The sequence below is a fragment of the Labrus mixtus genome, chromosome 22 (genome assembly GCF_963584025.1).
Source record: "Labrus mixtus chromosome 22, fLabMix1.1, whole genome shotgun sequence".
In the NCBI taxonomy this organism is placed as follows: Eukaryota; Metazoa; Chordata; class Actinopteri; order Labriformes; family Labridae; genus Labrus; species Labrus mixtus.
In genome coordinates, this window is record NC_083633.1 from 4,191,770 (window position 1) to 4,211,001 (window position 19,232).

Genomic DNA, 19,232 nt, shown 5'->3' on the forward strand with positions numbered 1-19,232 from the left:
AGGGCACTTCCAAAGAGCTGCAGAGGTGCCCTTGAACAAGGCAACAAACCCCCAACTACCCCCTCTGGTGTACTCCTTGTGTAGTAGCCCCTCCCTCAAATTTCCATTAGTTTCTTTAAAATGTTTTCTCGGTGAGATTATGAAAACATTCTGTGTCTTATTTTAGTTTTCACCACTCCTCGTCTGTCCTTTATAGCGGTGCAAACTAAATGACCTGTTGGGTTCAGGGCTGTTATAAATCTAGTCCTCCTCTGTCTTCTGGGTTTGGGGTCAAGGTTTGCTGGATGAGAGAGGAAGGGTGTTTGTGTTTGGAGGATGCACAGGATGACTTCTACTTCCTGATGCTTTGACATCATAAAAAACTTGAAACAGTCACAGAAATGAAGAGGCCGTGGGTTTCTTGTTGGTGAAGTTTGGAAAATTTCTCCTCCAGCAATGCTGCTCCATTTTTACTTTTGTTGGGGTTTGAGGTCGGCAGGAAATGGATGCACTGATACAGTATATATTGGGTTATGTTGTTCTTTGTGTTTGACAGTTAGGCTTACTTTTTAAAACAGAATGATGGGGTATATTAAAGCATTAACATGATGGATAATAAGTTTTAGTTTCTTTTTGTGCTAAATGCCACCAGTTTGATGAACACATCAGTCTGTCCTTAACTTATTTCCTCCTACTGCTTTCTGTCAACAAACTCACTTGAGAACTTGTGTTCTCATGTCATCAGGCTGTCATGTCTTCCCTGAACATACCTTATCCCCCCCCTCCCTCTCTTCTCTCTCTGGCCTCCCCGTCCTGCCGAACAACAAGCGTTCAGCTCTGACTGACATGTGCGAGTGGCATCCAACATGGACTGTGTGTCCAAACTTGTCCCAGCCGTGCAATTATGTCATTTTCTGCTTATGATTTCCCCTGAAATGATAAAAGTGGCTTGGCAGATTTTGGCATGAGAAAACGATGACTGAATGTTTCAGTTTTAAGCAGCGTGTGCTTCCCTCCTGTTATCTGCTGATCCTAGTCAAGACATTTGGTGAGTGCCAACCTGCAACTTAGAAAGAGCTGCTTTGGATTTTCCAGCAAAGTTGTACAAAAATAAACACTTTTTTGTGGGCTGCAGATCCTGCTACTCATACAGCGGTTGTTTGATACCTGAGGGAAGTTGTGGACTATTTTTTCTGCCAAATTTAGAAAGAAAAAAACCCCATCTGTTTAGCATCTACTTTAAGATACCCTTTTCATATTTGCCTCCCCCTGTTTGTATCAAGATGCCTTTCAGCTCTGTTTCAGTTTATCCACTTTAAGTGGCTTTGGGTACCTACCGTCTTTCTTAAGGTACCTTTGAGAGTTTGAATAAAAGCCCTTTAAAATCCCTTTAAGTTTCAGTTTCAAGGCAAACCTTTAAACTTATTCATATTTATAATTAAATGTCTGCTTTAAGGTACCTTTCGGACTGTGTTGTGGTGTCCTCTTTAGAATATATTAAAGGTTCTTTTCAGGGTCTGATGGGTACCTCTTATAGTCTTTTTCATGTAAACTGTCACCGTCTGTTTCAAGGTGCCCATTTGGAGTCCATTCCCAGGTGTCCTTTAGCATTTGTTAAAATTGAAATTGAAGTGTTTGGTTATTTTTTGCACCTGTTTGCCTTCATTAGATAGGACAACTGAAGAGAGACAGGAGTTGTTGGGAGGTGAGAGTGGGGGATGACATGCAGCACAGGGCCGAGGTTGGATTTGGATCTTTGGTCATTGCATTGAGGACTATAGCTTCTGCACATGCGGCGGGCAACATGACCTCTTGGCTATACGGCGCCCACTGGAATTGAAATTTCTACAAATGCTAAAGGATTCCTGGAAATGGATTCCATTGGTACCTTAAAACATTTGGAGTCCTTCAGCATGTGTTTCAGTTAAACTTTGAAGCCTGTGTCAGAGTGTATTATAGGTTTTATTTGAATGATTCTTCCCCCCTCTAAAATACAAAACCAAACAAGGTTAACATATAACTTGTTAGGAGAAGTTTAGCCACAAAAGGACAAGTCCCCCCCAAAAAATGCTTGGATTATTTGACCCCTTAATGGCCCTCTATCACCACCTTGAATAGCCTACAGTATAGTATAGCCTACGTTTTTCTTCTACATCACCTCATTCACATTGCAGACATCACCAGGTTGTAGCTTTAAGAGTCAACACATGGGTACAACTTGGCTCTCATTACTTCATGTTGGTGCATGAACAGTCTGAGCTGCTCATGAGCCGAGTACCTGACTTTCCGACTCCTTGGATAGAGCAGCTCAATGATGTATTAATGATTTAAATGTATGCAGCTGGCTGAATATGCAGCACGACCTTGAACGCAGCATACATGCTTAATCAGTTTTCCTTGGAAAAACACAAACAGTGATGCACACTCAAGTCTGCTTTCAGGAAATGTTGAGTAAGACTTTGGCTCGGGAGTCAAAGCAGCTCTCTTTCAGCAGAATTAAAAGTAGACTGACGTGTTTTCTTAAGCCCCGTTTTAGTCTGTTGTGCATAAATTGATTATTCAAATTGAGTCTTTCTTCTGTTTAACATCTGTTCTTCCATTTGATTAGTGTTTTATCACTGTGTGTGTAGAGCTGCTTCACCCCTGTTGGACAGATGTCCACTAACCCCTGAAGCCATAAACACATTGACTGTTGGCACGGCAACAAAGGTGGTCCCCTGCTCATCCCCTCTACATCCGCGAGATTGCCGTTCCATTTGTGGAGAAAATTGTCCCATAAATAAGATGATCCCTCCTCACAAGCGCCATGCAGGCCACGAGGAAACTTTGAGTTATGATTTGTTTATTGTCTGTGTAAACTTCCCACTTGGGTGTTTTTGCTGGATTGGAGGGGAGCCATGTTGGAAAGCTGCCTGCTGCATTTACCTCTGGATTAGGTGGTCTGAAGGAGGGCCTCTCCATTCAGCTCGCAGGAAAAGATAGTGATTGTTCAGACGGGATAAAGATGAGTCAGACTCATGCCAGGAAATGGAAGAAAAATTACAGTTGAAATGGCTTGCAGGTGCTTCAGTGATGTGCTGAAGCTGGATACTGACAGTTGTGTCCGTCGGATATCTTTCATCTGTATCTGTATCACTAAAAACAAACGAGGTTCATAGTCTGATATCTCCAGGAAAAGTCCAGAGAAAGTTGTTTTATTCACAGCTGTCCAGCTTTACTTTGAGGAAAGTCCTTAAAGTGCTCATCAACAAGATACCACAAGACCTTTACCTGTGATGTCATAAACCCCTCACCATTTAACAAATAGCACTAACAGACTGTTTCTGTATCAGCTGCATGGGGAACGTTTCTCTGTGCTCACCTCACACTGAAGGTGAGAAGTGGATCCAGCCACAATGACATCACACATTAATTACTTTATAAAACACTGATATTGAGCTTTAATTCTGGCATTTTGAGTTTTCTCTTTCTGACACCCAAAGAGACCAAATGTTGCTCCACCTTCAACCTGCATTGTTGACATGTTCCTTTGGTACTCCTTGTAGCAGTGGTACCCAGCAGTACTTGTATCTAAAAAAAAAATAGCTAGTGAAAAAGCCCCCCCAAGGACCCGATTGAAAATTGACAAAAAAATAGATTTCTTTAACCTGGATTCCAAATGTGGCTGAGGAGGTAGCCTGACATTTGTATCACAGTTTCAGACCTTTGAATAAACCAATAAGTGTATTATCATTATCTTTTATTTATCGTGCAAATCTAATTTTGATTAGAGCAGACAGAGCCTCAATCCCCCCCCAAAATAAAAAAAAATAAAAAATCTTTAGCGGCTGCCCTGTGGGGTGTGGTTTAATTTGCCATCAGTTTCTTTAAGTTTTGTATATGATAGTAATTATTTTTGTCACCTGTGGAGATGCTCCCTGTTGAGCTTCAAAAGAACATTTTACTTCTTTATTGAGGGCATGTTAAATTCTGCAGATTTAATATATTTGTAGATTAGAAAGGGACAGAATATTAAGAATGTCTCCTTGTGGGTGTAAATTGTTTTATGGAGAAAACAAACCTGACTTGAATTATGAATCACAGTGGAGTATTTTGATATAACCTGTCAGTTTTATGTTTTATGTGACTTTCTCACAAAGGAAATGAGCATGGATTTGCAAAGTTTGTTTAAAATGAGCCGTTAAAGACAACGTGAAAGTGAATAGTCCTCTTAAAGCGTACAGTGATAATTGTTCTTTTACACATTAAGAAGACAAATGAGCTAAGTCTGGGATCACATGTAAAAAATAACAGCACAGTCAGTACGATCATTCTGTTGAGTTTCACTTTCTGTGGATGTCTGTTTTTTGTTTTTTTTATCTCCCATGCTCCATAAACTCACATTGACACTCTGATGCTGACGTCTGATCCTGTCCTTATCCCCTCCATCATGACCCAGAGACAGAGACCAGTCAGGGAATCAACGGAGGAAGCTCCATCACATTGATTCTATTGGCTCATCGCTCGTTTAGTTAATGCAGCTTTATGTTGTGTTTAATTACATTTAGGAGCGATGTGGGAGCGGCACCCCGTGCCAAGCCGAGCCACAGAGGAGACGTCTCTGCCTGCCAGTCTCTTTCAAACAGCATTACACAGCTAAACGTCCTCCGAGTGATTGTATATACGCGTACAATTAAGTGCTTAATTTATTCCACAGTGTTGGAATGCTGCCCTGATTAAAGAGCCCATACATTAACATCCATTCAATGAGAGTGGATGATTAAATACAGTTTGACTTCCTCCTCTGTCCCGTCTCCTCTCTCACTCCTGCATCTCTTCTTTCTCCTTTTACCCGGCTCCCCCCAGAGGACGAGCGGCTCCACTGCAGCCTCTGCCAATAACACCTGCGTAGCTGTAGTCACTGCATTGTGACCAGGACTGTTGAAGGCAGTTTATCTGCTTCTGGGGTACGAGCCGGCTGTTTCTGTTGGCACCGTTTTTTGGGATCTCTGGTTTGCTGAGTGGAGTGGATCTGCAGAGGAGGAAAAGAGAAGAGGAGGGAGATACTTAATGTGGCATCAGGGAGGATAACATCACCACAGAGACAGGACTTCTGCTGATTGATGCTGCCTGCCGAAAGAGAAGAAGAGGAAGGAGGGTGGGCAAGATGAGGGGGGGGCATTCAATGTGTGTTTGTTTGCTTTTTGTATGAGAAGCGAGGGAATTTGTTCTTGATGTTTGTGAGTGTGTGTGTGTGTGTGTGTGTGTGTGTTTTCTCATCCAGCATGTGTGTCTCTATGATGTCAGTGGGCTCAGTCAGCACCCCTTAAAGGTGGCGTTATTGCTGATGTTTTGGCTCTGTCTATAGCGGAGGCTCTGCTTCCCATAGCGGTCGGGACTCAGAGAGGAGAGGAGAGGCTAACGAGCGCAGGAGGGCTGCCAGGCTGAACTCCAGGAGTCATGAAAGTGAGCGGATCAGTGAGTCGGCGCTCATGCAGAGACAGGAGGCTGGCTTCTTCAGAGATTGGGTTTCTTTGATGTTTGAGTGCGGTCAGAAAGCTCAGATAAAGAAGATGGTTGAAGGTAAAAGGTGAGATTTGAACCGTGGACATTGCGGTGTGTGCATCACAGACATTCGTACCTTTTTATACAAACTTAAGATGTCTTGTTTACGCTGCGTCAGGACTTTCCTAACTCTCTTGAGGTGGATTCTTGTATGTTTTGAGGTGATCTGCTGACAAACTGTGTTGAAAATGACCCTGGTTCAGAAGGTGACATTTGGCCAATCCTTTTTTGCTTCTTTCAGCTCATGTGAGGAGTTTTTAGTTGGATAAGAAAGGAAATGAATACTGGTGGCTCTTTATGGGCTACATAAGCAAACGAGACCATCAGCAACAAGATCATTTCTAAAACATTCATTTTAATACCTGTAACCAAAGCTGGAGGGTAGGTGACAGACGAAGTGATTTAAAGCACCCTGCAGAAACAGAGAGCAAATATTCACAAAGAGTTATACGTTGAACTGTTAAAACACTACTTACCAAGAACAAGGTATGATTGGCAACAAGATGCAGACGCAGCACAGCGGGCACCAAAATCCACCTGTGGCATAATTGCTTGCGGCTGCCAAAGCGAAGGTAAGGGAGACAGACCTCACCTGTTGCAGCCTTGCTTTTGCACCGCGGTGTGGACGAGCTCACTTTACTCGGTTCCAATGCGTTCTCCTTAGTGTCAGTCGACAGTTTTTATAACACAGAACATGTGACAATAACTCAACAGAAACTTTGTTACAAAGAAAAAAACGGGGAAGCAATAATCACAGGAAGTAGCTCACAGTCTAAACATTTTTCCTGCCCGCCTTAGCTAATCAGGCGGATGCTCCCCAGCCATTGGCAGTACGACCAAGCGCTACACGGGGGCCAGGGGGGCGCTGTAGCCCCATCACAAATCTGTCTAGCCCCAGTTTAGCCCCCCCTCGCGTATTTTGGTAGTTTTGTTTTCTTTTTAAATAAAGTGCAAAAATAGCACCCCTACATATTAGTCAAGCGCCTCCTCAGGAGCGGGAGAAAAAAAAAAACATGGTGCCATCCCTGTTGACAGCCATGCAACACAATCCATCGATTGTTGCAGTAACAACATTACACAAAAAGGCTACGCTGTCCCTTTACAGCTAGTAGGCCCCTGATTCGACCATGAACAACAAGGAAACACTAAATCGTAAAACAAGTTAAGTTAACTAAACGATGACAAGTTAAAGTAAAGACCAGAGTGTTTGTTTTGAATGAATCTAAATTTATTTCAACTAATAAGTCAAGTTAAAATTTGAAGGCAGCGGGGACACAATCCACAATTTTTTTACAGTGAATGTTGAATGGTGTTGCAGACTGTAGTTTATAAAGTGTCTCTCTATTATGTGCTTCTGCTTCCTCAAGCTGAAACATTTTCTCAATTTTTTGGAGCACATACTGTTCCAAAGTGGGCATATTGAACCACATAGAAAGTGACTCAGCGTTATTGTGAGCTGACACACAGTCGGCCCTCTTTAGAGTAAACACCTTCCAGCGGCGGTGGCCTCTCAGAATAAGTGCTGAATAACTTCTCTGCTAGAATTTGCATATTCACCTGCTGCTGCTCAACAAAGCAAAAAAACGATTTCGCAAGAATCTGGAAGAAACGCTGTTTGTATATTATGAACCCTGCTGCGTGCAGGTATCACTGACACTGTCATATAAGCAGATTTTTAAGCTCCTCGGCTACCTTACCTTGATGGGGACGTCCCACCAAGATTCATCAGATGTCCAGACTTGCTTAGCACCCCTCTCTCTCCCAGCTCAGCTCTTTCATCTGCTCTCTGTTTAAACTGCAGAAAAACACACACTGGTGGTGTTTGATACATTTTAAATTGGATGAGACTTTTTTGGGGTACGAGCCAGACTCCAATTTGATTATTAACTCTCTCTTTATTGGTTGTTTGATACTTTTCAGATGCATTCATGGAGGCTTTGAGCAGTGTTTGCAGACAGAAAAGAGGGTTTGCACAGATTAGGAGTTTACTGTTTTTTTTTGTTTACTTCCTTGTCAGTCTGTGTTTGAAGCTGAATTGTCGTGCTGTGGTAAATGCTGCTCTTTCACGATGCGCCATGCAGCATAAAACAAACTCTGCATATCAAAAGCAAATACAGTTTGACCTTCATAGATAGCGTCTAGCCCTGAAGATTTGTTTTTTATTGGATCCGTTTCCCACCAGGAGCTGCGGCAGATGCAGAGGCAGCTGACTCTTTTAGAAACAAATTTACCCAAAATTGAATTTATCCTCCGGGTACTCCACCTTCCGATAGGTACAATAGATTTCTCCCTATCTCCTCTTACTTTGTTCTGGCTCTGTGCACAAGTGTGAAGGACGGGTTTATAAAACTTGATTGTTTTCCCAGAAACATCCACTGAGTTTCCATGCACCTGTTTTTTATCATAGACTATATAAAAATGGATGTAGTCTTAGTGACGTCATACATTAGTTTCTGAAGCAGACATTTGACGCCCATCAGTGGTGTCGGCCATAATGAAAATGTCTCAGAATGAGTTTGGTCAATCTAGAAAAAAGAGCTGGTGCTGAGGTGGGCCTTAACCTCCTGACATACAGCTACAACACGCCCATCCGTCAGTCAGTTTCTGTCACGCTCCTAATTACGCATAACGCTTATTCTTCATAACATTTAAAATGGATGAGTTATTTTTATTTATTTTTTGGCTTTTTGTGCCTTTAATGTAGAGATAGGACAGTGTATAGAGCCGGAAATCAGGGAGAGAGAGAGAGTGGGGAATGACTGAAAAAAGGAATGGCGGAAAAGGAGCCACAGGCTGGATTTGAACCCGGGCCGCCCGCCCGGAAGACCACAGCCTCCATACATGGAGCGTGCACCAACCACTGCGCCACCAGCACCCCAAAATGAAACAAATAAAAAAGGCACCTTCAAGTGGACACTCCAGGAACTGCAGTTTTTTTGCACTACAGCATTAGCTGCATTTTTTAAGGCTAAGGGTTTAGGTTGTTGTTTTGTTTCTATTTTCAACAAGAACTAGAAAACAAACAAACAATTGGTGTCCTCAAAAATTAGAAAAATACATGTCGAAACAATTTGTCAATGCATGATTGTGACCAAAACTGTGTGTACAGATACAAGCAGAGCATGTTTCCAACATCAGTGTTATTTTACAACACATCCAGGTTGCACTTTTGATGATGTGATCTAGATTCATCATCTTCTTCTGCAAAGGTTTAATGCAACCTGACAGAAGAATCACTGCCAGAAGATAATAATATCAGTGCACCTAACTTCTAATATTCACAGAACAGTATAGTGAATGCATACTAAACTGCAACTTTGTGTGCATTAGCAGCATTTGAGCTAAATTTGGATGGAAGCCTCACTACTGCTGACAGGAGAGTCTTCACTCTGACGCTCTATCTCTCAGCAGAATTGTTAATCCTCCGTCCCTGCTCCCTTCTAAGGTAAAGGGATGAGAGGAGGAGACAGATGTATGGCAGTGGGAGGTGGCTGCAAGAACATTGTCCCAGGTCTCTGATGAACTCAGCTCTCCAGAGGCATGTGGTCAAGCTTTTGGTTTTAATTCCTTGCAGCCTGATGTGTCTGCTGTTGTCGGCAAACTCTCCTTCACACACTCATTCTTCATCCTCCTGCACTCCTGTTTGTTTACTTGCCCCCTGATGGGATGTGGTTTGAATTTGCGGTGTGCATTTCTCTGTGTGAATGTGTAAGAGAGCCATGTGAACGCACTGATCACTCTGTTTCAAGCATTTTTAGCAGCTTTGTGTTTTGTCTGTATTTCTATTTTCTCTATGACGGTTCTCATTCTTTCAAAGTTAGAGCTTTATGACTTCTCATTATGTAGGAACTCTCTGAAGGAAACCACAACGCTTACAAACTTCTGAGAGGCGGCCTTTTTTTTAAGAAGCATACGTCTGGCTTCCAAGAAAGGAAAAAAAAAAAAGAGCGGGAAAGAAAGGATCACTTTTATAGAGGAGTGGTGTGTGTGTGTGTGTGAGGTAAACAAGGGGAAAACAGACTATTCCATCATGAAGGATTGGAGTGTTTTATGAGTGGAATCTTTGGGAAATGTTTCTAATTTGAGATGCCGAGAAGTCTGTTTAAGTTATAGAATATCCTCAGATGTTTAAGTTCTGTCAGGAAGCAAAAAGAAGAAACAAAACAAATGTATATGAACCACTTTATCTTTAGTTACATATCCCTTCAAATCTCATCTCTTGCTCTGTAAACATTTTAACATTCGAGAAAAACAACACAATTCAGAACCTTGAAGAGTAACCCCGAACTTTCTCCAGATACGTTTGCATTGTTTCCTGAGTTTGTGTTTTTATTTGTTTGTTTATTGTGATCACAGTGTGCTTGCTTTTCCTGCAGTTGTTTCGGCATTTTGCAGCACTTTCTTTCATTTGCTGCATTTTCAGTGTTGCATTTGTTTTGAACTTTTGCATTGTTTTTTGTTTTTTTTGAAGTTGCCTTCTTTCTGATTTTTTAGCCTTTTCCTCCAAATTGAGAGTTGCATTTGTTTTCCTGGGTTTTGCGTGTATGTTGGAATTTGCACCGCTTATTGTATACTCAGCGAGTTTGTTTTAACACAGTTTTTCCTGCTTTTTGCAGCATCATTCTTCACTTGCAGCATATTTCCGTTGTTGCATTTGTTTTGGACTTCTGCATGTGTTCTTTCTTGCAAAGTTATTGATCATGCAGTTTGTTTCTCCAAGCGGAAATCGTTTGATTTCCCTGATCGGCCACCGTACATACACAGTCAGGGAGCGTCTAGCATGTCTGAGGGGTTTCAGCCTTCAACACTCTCATGCTGCTCCTGCCTGTGTGGCTGTTTCTCCTTTAAAGCCATGGATAACAGGAAAAGTTTCATGCAGCAGTACAGCAGTTACTGTCTTTATACGGGCTCCCTCGTCCCAAAATCTCAATTCAGGCTTAGCAGGAAGCGAGATGTTCCTTCATGGCTGTCTGTGGAAATTTGAATCAACCGCACAGTCAGAGTAACAGGATCCCTTCTGTACTTCATGCTGCCGTGTCTCAGGTGCTGTCTGGCTCTTAGTGAGGGAGGTCTGGAAGGAAGTTTTTTTAGAAAGTTTGGTGATGGAAATAAAAGTTTATGTTCTTATTATATAGTGCATTAAATTTCTTGGGAATACAGATGAAGTACAGTCCATCAACCTCCACAGTGACTGTAACTTCATTCAGTGTACATCTGCACTCAGGGCCAAATGTGAATCACATCTTCGGTCTGTTTTGGAGTCGGGTGAAAACCGCAGCAGCTGTCGAGATCCGTCTGTCACAGGCCGGACAAAGCTTTCCTTATCAAGCAGCTTAGGGTTTCTAGTGAAAGACAGAGCGGCCGTTAAGAGGTTTAAGTGACAATACAAAAAGATTATCCAACAGGCTGCTCCGCCACGTTTTAGAGACATGAGTCCTGTTAACGTCTCAATTAAGACTGGAGTCAAAATCAAACTTTGTCACAATAGATTAACTAAAGTTTAGATTTAAGGCTACTCAGACTTGTGTCACCTTGTGGTAAATTGTATTTGAGTTCACCAAAATTCTTCCTAAAGGAAATTTAAATTCTCATCTCTGCAAACTTTGTAGAATAAGAAAATCCAGCATGTGTCAAAAAAAAGGTTGTCCCACGTCTTTACTCTCACAAACATCTTTTTAATATTGAAGTGTTTACTGGGATCGTTTCAGAACCCCGTGGAGAAATCTCACAAACAGCTCTCTGTATGGTCTCGAGTGCCAAAGCTTGATGAAATATTGGTGTTTGAGTTGTGAATATGTGCGGGGAGCCTTGAGTGTTTGGACAGCGCTCCCTGGCAGGACATTTACCACTTCACTGTGGAGCTGTAGTGTGTAGTGCTGGCTGTGTGATGATTACATGGGCAGCATGGAGAGGAGGAGGCCTGGGCTGGTTAGAGATGACTGTGAGGCTAAAGCAGCCTTTAAAGGGCCAGAAACTCAACTTTCCTTTAGATGTGTTTTTGTTTTCTGTCTGAACTCCTCAGCATCAGCACAGCTCTGCTTGCTCTGCTTTCTATGTTATAAGTGATTTTAATCATAACTAAGTGGGATGACTACAACTTCTAGACCCCACATTCTCTGCTGGTGTGTTGGATGTGTTCAAATTAAGCATCAGCAGCAGGAAATGAAGCTGCTACAAAGTCGACATATCTGTTTTCATGGTTGACACAGGAGGCCTCGAGGAAGTAGGAATGATGAAGGTCTTGGTTAGGAAGTCGTGTTGAAAAAAATGAAGCCAACCGGGGAAGAGGAAAACTGCAGTTCCTCTATTGTCCACTTGGGGCTGGCTGGCTGCAAAAATCCCATCAGCACAAGAAATGAACATCTTAACAGCCTGGTTTGAAAAACACTGACAAGGGATGCATCTGTTTTCATTTGAACCATGTTTATAGTTCTACATAATTAGGGGCGTTGTCGCTGATTGTCAGGAGGCTGAAGCCCCGCCTCACTTCCATCTCTTTGCCTGTTGCTAGGTTGACTGAAAGTTTGGTTGAGATTGCATTTCCAATATGGCAACTGCCATTGTTGGGCTTTCAAAACTCTTCTTCATAAACCAATGGGTGGTGTCGCTGAGACTACATCCATGTTTTTATGGGTAGGGGGGCCGGGTCATGGTGGATTGGTCGCTCTGAACGCTCTCAACTTTCACTCAGCAGACGCAAGTTTATGTCAGTGTGATCTCATTAGCTTCAAGTACCTATATTACTGTATGATGCCTTAATCTATAAACTATCTTCTATCTTCTTCTTCTTCTTCTTCTCTAACATGCATATTAAGGATGATGTGAGAAGTGTGAGGTTAGCGGGGAATCCTTTTCATGCTTTGTGTCAGACAGTTATTGCCAAAAGCAAGACGCTCTAATATAAAAGAATTTGAAAACATCATGAGATATTTATTGTCCTACTACTTGTTTCATGTCACCCAGTAGCTGTAATTATGTACTATTTGATGTTTGAAACAAAACAGTAGGTGAGCACGCAGCTGTCAGTGTAGAAGAAGGAAGAGAAATAGATTTTTCAGTTTAAACAACAACTCGACTTCCCATTAAAAGTCTCTGCATCTCTCACATTCTTAGATGTAGAACTCGTTCGGCGACAGGCGTCCCGGAAAGAATTATGAGCTGCCAGAGGGAGTAGCACAGAGTTTAAATCATAAAATTATTAATCATCTTCGTCACTGAAGTATCCGATATTCAACTTTTATTAAAGCTCTTTATTTCTTCCACTCACATTTGTGTGCTAACATTTTGGGACTAAATCAGTGAAAGATCTCCTTTTGGATCTCTTTGTTCTTTATGTACTTTAATGACTAAAAGAAAGTCATATGCAAGCTGTGTGTTCCTCACACACTCACACACACACACATGCTAACAGCGTGTTTGTTCTGTCCCTGCAGATTTACACAGACTGGGCCAATCACTACCTTGCCAAATCCGGCTGCCCGCGCCTCATCAAGGACCTGAGCCAGGACGTCACTGATGGAGTCCTGCTGGCACAGATCATCCAGATCATAGGTAGGAGTCCACACAAACACACACACACACACACACACACACACACACACACATACACACACACACACACACACACACACACACACACACATACACACACACACACACACACACACACACACACACACACATACACACACACACACACACACACACACACACACACACACACACACACACACACACACACACACACACACACACACACACACACACACACACACACATACACACACACACACACACACACACACATACACACACACATACACACACACACACATACACACACACACACACACACACACACACACACACACACACACACACACACACACACACACACACATGCGTCTGAAAGCATGACTTATTTTAGCTTTACTTCAGATTTGAAGTAAAGCTTAAACAATATGTTATCAGTAGCAATAAAACACACTGCATGGGTCTGTAATTAATTCTGTCTGGTAGATGAAGAAACACACACACACACACACACACACACACACACACACACACTCTACTCTGTCTTTCTTGTGGTGAGTCGGAGGGAAGCTGCTCTTCAGTCTGAGACAAAATTTGGGCCAAATCACAGCAGCTCTCTCTCGTTTTGGGTGCTGGCTAATCTGCAGCATCAGAAATCTGTGGCTCTGACACCCAGGGGTGCAGAGAGGCATATGACACCCATTGAACCCCAGAGAGAGCTTCGCTTATCTATTGTTTTTTTCTCCCCTCCTTCTGTCTGTCTCTTTACCTTCTACTTGTCGTTGTGGAGCTCTATCGTTCTTCTAATGTCTCCCTCTGTCTCTGTCAATCTTCACCTCTAACTCTTTCTAGGTCTCTCTCTCTCTCTCTCTCTTTGTCTCCCTCAGCTCTCATGTCTTCCTCTTCTCTTTAATTATTTCATCTTTTTTCTGTTGGCTCTTGTTCTTAGTTCAGTGCAGCACTATTTGAATAAACTCTTTCTGCAAAGAGTGTTTAAAGGGATGACATGAAAAATGCAGTAATCATATAACAGTTCCAGTTTCTGACTTTAGCGTACAGTATGAGTATATGAGAGGGATATATCGTACACAAACGGGAGATACATGCCTTTTAGCTATTCCAAAGTTTTCTTTCTTCACCTGTTGCATCCTCTTAGCAGGTGTCCTATAGTCCCTTTTAAGGCTGTCCTGTCATGTCTCCTCACATCCTGCACAGTCATGAATAGTGGGCGGGGCTGACCCTTTCAGACATGCTGATATAGGCATAGATATGAACTATAATACCATAGTTGTTAAAATCACAGAATGTGAACAAAGCTTGGTGTTATCTGTTGGTTTGTGGACAAGCCTTTTGAAGCTTTGAGGTTGCCATTACATTTTCAGTGCAGGAAATGACCTTATAAGGTAAGAGGGTGGAGCTAGAGAGAAGCAAAGAGTTAGCAATAATCGGCTTACAGGCTGTTTTTTATTGAGGCACATTTGTTAGTAAAGGTAATTGTGGTGTTATTAAGGATGCAAATGCAAGATTAGAAAAAGAAGATTTAAAATGAACCAATGGCAGCTGGTCAATAGAGGGCGCTATAGGGCCCCCGCCCAACCTTTCCACATAAGGAGAACGACAGACCTTCACTGAATAACATTTTTTTAAATACTTTTTTTTAAATATAGGTCTATACATTTAGAATTTTAAAATGACAAAGTAAATATGATGTAGTTATTGATTAAAATGTGTGATTGGTGACATGTTCCGATCTCGATGTTCCTTTGACTCTTGTTATTAGTTGCACATGTGCATTTGCTCCTCATCAATACAAGAGATAGGAGCTTTGATGGCCACAGGTACAATACACTCATTACCGCATTACTGAGGACAGAAAGAGCGAGGCATGCAGTGTTACTGGATCAGAGCAGCAGACCAGCATGAGTCAGGTTAAGTAAAACAGATGATTTATAAATGATTGTGATGCTATTCCTGTTCATCCAGTATGTGTTAGCATCGAGATATCACACTACGGGAGCGTGCTTATCTTCCCACAGCCCTATGTTCCCACAGTTCCCAAGATTTTATGAAAACAAGGGTTCGGCATCGATAAGCTCTGCTTCAGCTGAAACCCTTTTCGATCAGCCTATTTTATTTTTTCTTGTAATGATGATTGTGATTGTGACGATTTCTGCTGCTGCTGATCGAAATAAAATTACTCATTCATTCATTCATTCATTCATTTACTATACAGTGCTTCCAAAATGTCTTGTGGGAGGATAGGGCTTAAATTGAAGGGAAATGTAGGAACACAAGACATAACTTTGAAAATGTCCTACAAATGTGGGAACATAGGGCTGACCCCCAAACTACATGCCAGTCCATCTGTGAGAGATTGTGCCCATCCTGGAGAACAATGTTCCAGTGTCCACTGCAGCCTCAGAGTCTTTGCATCGAGACGACATGTAGGGCATTTTTCAGGTCTCAGTTAGGACTTGTCGATCATCTTGTCTGATATAGATAGATAACCTAATGCCTAAATCATATTTGAACCGAACCCTAACCACAGAGTCGGGCACAAGACACCAGTCATACTCATCATTTATGTAACAGTGACTTTTGTTTTATATTGAATATGTTAAGAGACACTACCAAAGAAAATGAAAGGCAATTTCAAACTTTGTTAGAAGTTCAGATGTTGAACCTTCGTGGTGAGGATTGGAGTTTCTTGAGGGCCACTCACAGTGACCGAGTTAATTGAGCCATTAATGGACAGTAAATCTCTCTACTGACCGCTTCGTGAACCTCTAATAATCACACAGTTGACTAATTGATGAGATCTTTTATACCAGCATCAGCTCTTCTCCAATTCAGTCTTATCATTTGGTGTCTTCTCAGCCTCATCTCTCACATATTCCTTTTTTTCTTCTCATGACGTCTACTGTCTTTGCTCTCTCTCTCTTCCTTTCTTTATGTCTCCATCACTGTTGTTAACTTTTTATTAACACCCCCCTCCCTCTCTCTGTTTCACACACAAACCCAAACACATCAGACACATACACTTTTCCCTCTCTTTTACATGTGCTGCCTGTCTCCCTGATGCTGTCCCTAAATCTCTATTTTTTTTACTTCCTTACTCCTTCCTGTTCTCTCAACTCCTCTCTCTCTCTCCCCCTCGTCTCTCTCACTCTCTCTCTCTCTCTCTCTCTCTCCCCCTCGTCTCTCTCACTCTCTCTCTCTCTCTCTCCCCCTCGTCTCTCTCACTCTCTCTCTCTCTCTCTTTCTCCCTCTCTCTATTTCCCTCTCCCTCACCCTCCCTCTCTCTCTCTGTTTCTCCTTCCCTCCCTCTCTCTCTCTCTTTCTCCCTCCCTCTCTCTGTTTCTCCTTCCCTCCCTCTCTCTCTCTTTCTCCCTCTCTCCCCTTCCTCACGCTCTCTCTCTTTCTCCCTCTCTCCCCTTCCTCACTCTTTCTCTCTTTCTCTCTTTCTCCTTCTCCCTCCCTCTCCCTCCCTCCCTCTCTCTCTCTCTCTCTCTCTCTCTCTCTCTCTCTCTTCCCTCTCTGCTGGATTGAAACTTTACCCTCCCCGTTCGCCCCAACAGACAATGAAGCCGAGCTGGCCTGTCAGTAATTCTCTGGCGGCAGCTGACGAATTAGGCAGCTTTTCTTCCCAGACCTTTCCTGCATCGCTCTGCACCTCAACACACACACACACACTCACACACACACACACACACACACACACACACACACACACACACAGACATGCACACACACACACAAACACTCACTCTACTATGTTGAGCGCTGCAGAGGTTTCCTGCTGGATGTGTGCACCTGAACTGAAAAGGTGTCTGGACGTGGGGATGTCAGAGTTCAGAATGGGACGACAGTAAAACTCTTCATTTCCTTTCTCACGCAGCCAACGAGAAGGTGGAGGATATCAATGGCAGCCCCAGGAGTCAGTCGCAAATGGTGAGTGTTACAGCCTGACATTAATATTCATCTTCATCTGTCCCGCTGCATGAAAATGTAAAGCATGTATGTTAGTGGTGCTGAAGTTGTGACTTTAAACTGCTTTACTGGGAAGCTGCGATAAAGTTTCACATTGAGTTTGAGATTCTTTTGACCCGAGCCATCAGAGAGAAACAGTTCAATAAAGTATCACAATACATGTTAAAGCTTTCAGCTGATGCTATTACTCACAGCTACTCCCTGCATCTCTTCAATGTCACTACTATAAACGTGGGAGTGAAAATGCATCACTGTTTCACCTGGAAAGAGCTGCAAGTAAAACATCAGGGAAAGTGATTTTTACAAACTGAACTTAAACCCTCCCTTTGTGGTTCTTAAAGTTCTCTATTGATTGCAGACATACAGATACGAGAAAATCTTAATTAACTGCTTTTGCCATCATCTGCATCATTTGACATCAGATGGAAATTAACTAGTTAGCTAAATCTGGTACAAAGCGTCTCTTCTCTTCTGAGACTAATGTTATTTAGTACAATGTCCCTGATTTAAATAAATGAATAAACCAAAAAATATGCATATATATATATATATATATATATATATATATATATTACAGTCATAAAACTGCACCCTGCAAGGATCCATCAGAGAGAGATTACCTGTCTAGACTCTTATTCTTTTTTCTTTTTTCACTGTTACAGACCCAAAGAATAATACACGTCCTTTGTTTCAAAAAGATGATCATAAGATTCATAAAAATGTCTATTTCTGTATTCAAACTTAGTTTTTGTAATACCCCAATGGTATTAACAATGTCATGACCCCGTACGTTTCTCTAGGACCCTTCAAAGGGGACTAAACTCTCGATAAGAATCCACTGGACAAAGCTACACAATACTGTAAAATTATTAAAATTAGAAATATCTTCTGAGAGGTTGATCTTGAAATGCAACATATGCATTGTAAGTCTGTAAAACTTTTACTCTAGAGCTTTTGGCTAATAATACATCTATATGTTTACAGGTCGATGCATGTAATCTTTCTGTTGAAGTATATTTTTACTCTGTTATATTGAAACTCAGTTCCATTTGCATCTTTGGATATTAACAAAAGTAATAATGGTGACATGTGAGACTTGTTTATTTACTATGAATGGTCACAGTCAGAAAGATGTTCGGTTGGCAGTAAGGACTAAATTAAAGAAAAGGTGAAAGCTGAAGTCTTTAGGGAAGATGGTAGACTATAAGTCAGGCTCACATTTAAAACTAATGACCCACCAAAGACAGAGTTTGAACTGTGATCACAGATAATACAACCCTCCAAACATGTAATTTCCCAGAGTTTGGTTTTCAGCACAGTGCTTCAACTTTAACATTATCTTACCCATCTAGATCTTTTTCTGGATGTCGTCCTGATGCTAAATGTTACAACGGGCATTTGAACTCAGTTGCCATTTAATGAAGAGCTAGAAAAACCTAAAGGGTTGGATGTATGTTTAACTTACATAACGTTCATTAAAGCTCCTGGGAGGAACTTTCAATTTGTGTCAACTTTGGCGCCCCCCTGTGGACAAACCTGTACCTTCTGTCTCTTTATTCATGAAGTCCTTCTCGTTTTTTTGTTTTTTTTTGACAAAAAGATCCTTCACACAGTCGGACCAATGACTGTGTGAATATTTGCTGTGGAAAATATAAAAGGAAAGACGGTTTCTGTTTGTACTCTCGGCTTTGTCTGACACCTATACCCTGCTGTAAAAGTCCAAAGCATCAAAAAGAGTAATGTAAAAATAATGACTCATAACCCGATTGAAACTTCTCACAGCAGCTTTAAATTGTCTCTTAATGTTTCAGTTGGTGGTTTTAGTGCGTCGTCATTTTGATTCCTCGATCCAAACAAAATGACTCTTCACTTTCTTGTTGCAGAGTGATAAAATGTGAAATGTTTCTCAGCTAGCTAGATTTTGAAAGTCTTATCAAGTGTTTCACATTTGTCGTGGTCAGAAGGGTTTCTGTATCCACTGAACGAGCTGTTGATTTGTAGAGTTCAGAGTGAGAACATGGCCGAGTCACTTCTTCAGAAAGATGTTAGGAACAGCTTTGTCATTTGACCGGAAACACACGACATTCCTGAAGAGTTCAGACTGATTTCACTTGCTGCACTTTGTTCAGTCATCTGTATTTCTGGCTGCCATGCAGGCCGAGCGATGCCGGCGGTTTCCTTATTTC

At 41.8% G+C, this 19,232-nt stretch overlaps 1 protein-coding gene across 6 annotated transcripts in view; it reads left to right on the forward strand.

Moving 5' to 3' along the window:
• Window positions 1-19,232, forward strand: part of nav3 (neuron navigator 3) — a 272,816-nt gene that overhangs the window by 50,163 nt on the left and 203,421 nt on the right. For all 6 annotated transcript variants that reach the window (XM_061029865.1, XM_061029866.1, XM_061029867.1 and 3 more), the window contains exons 2-3: window positions 12,957-13,074; window positions 16,955-17,007. In XM_061029865.1, the coding sequence (XP_060885848.1) occupies window positions 12,957-13,074; window positions 16,955-17,007 (171 nt within the window). The remainder of the gene's footprint in view (window positions 1-12,956; window positions 13,075-16,954; window positions 17,008-19,232) is intronic.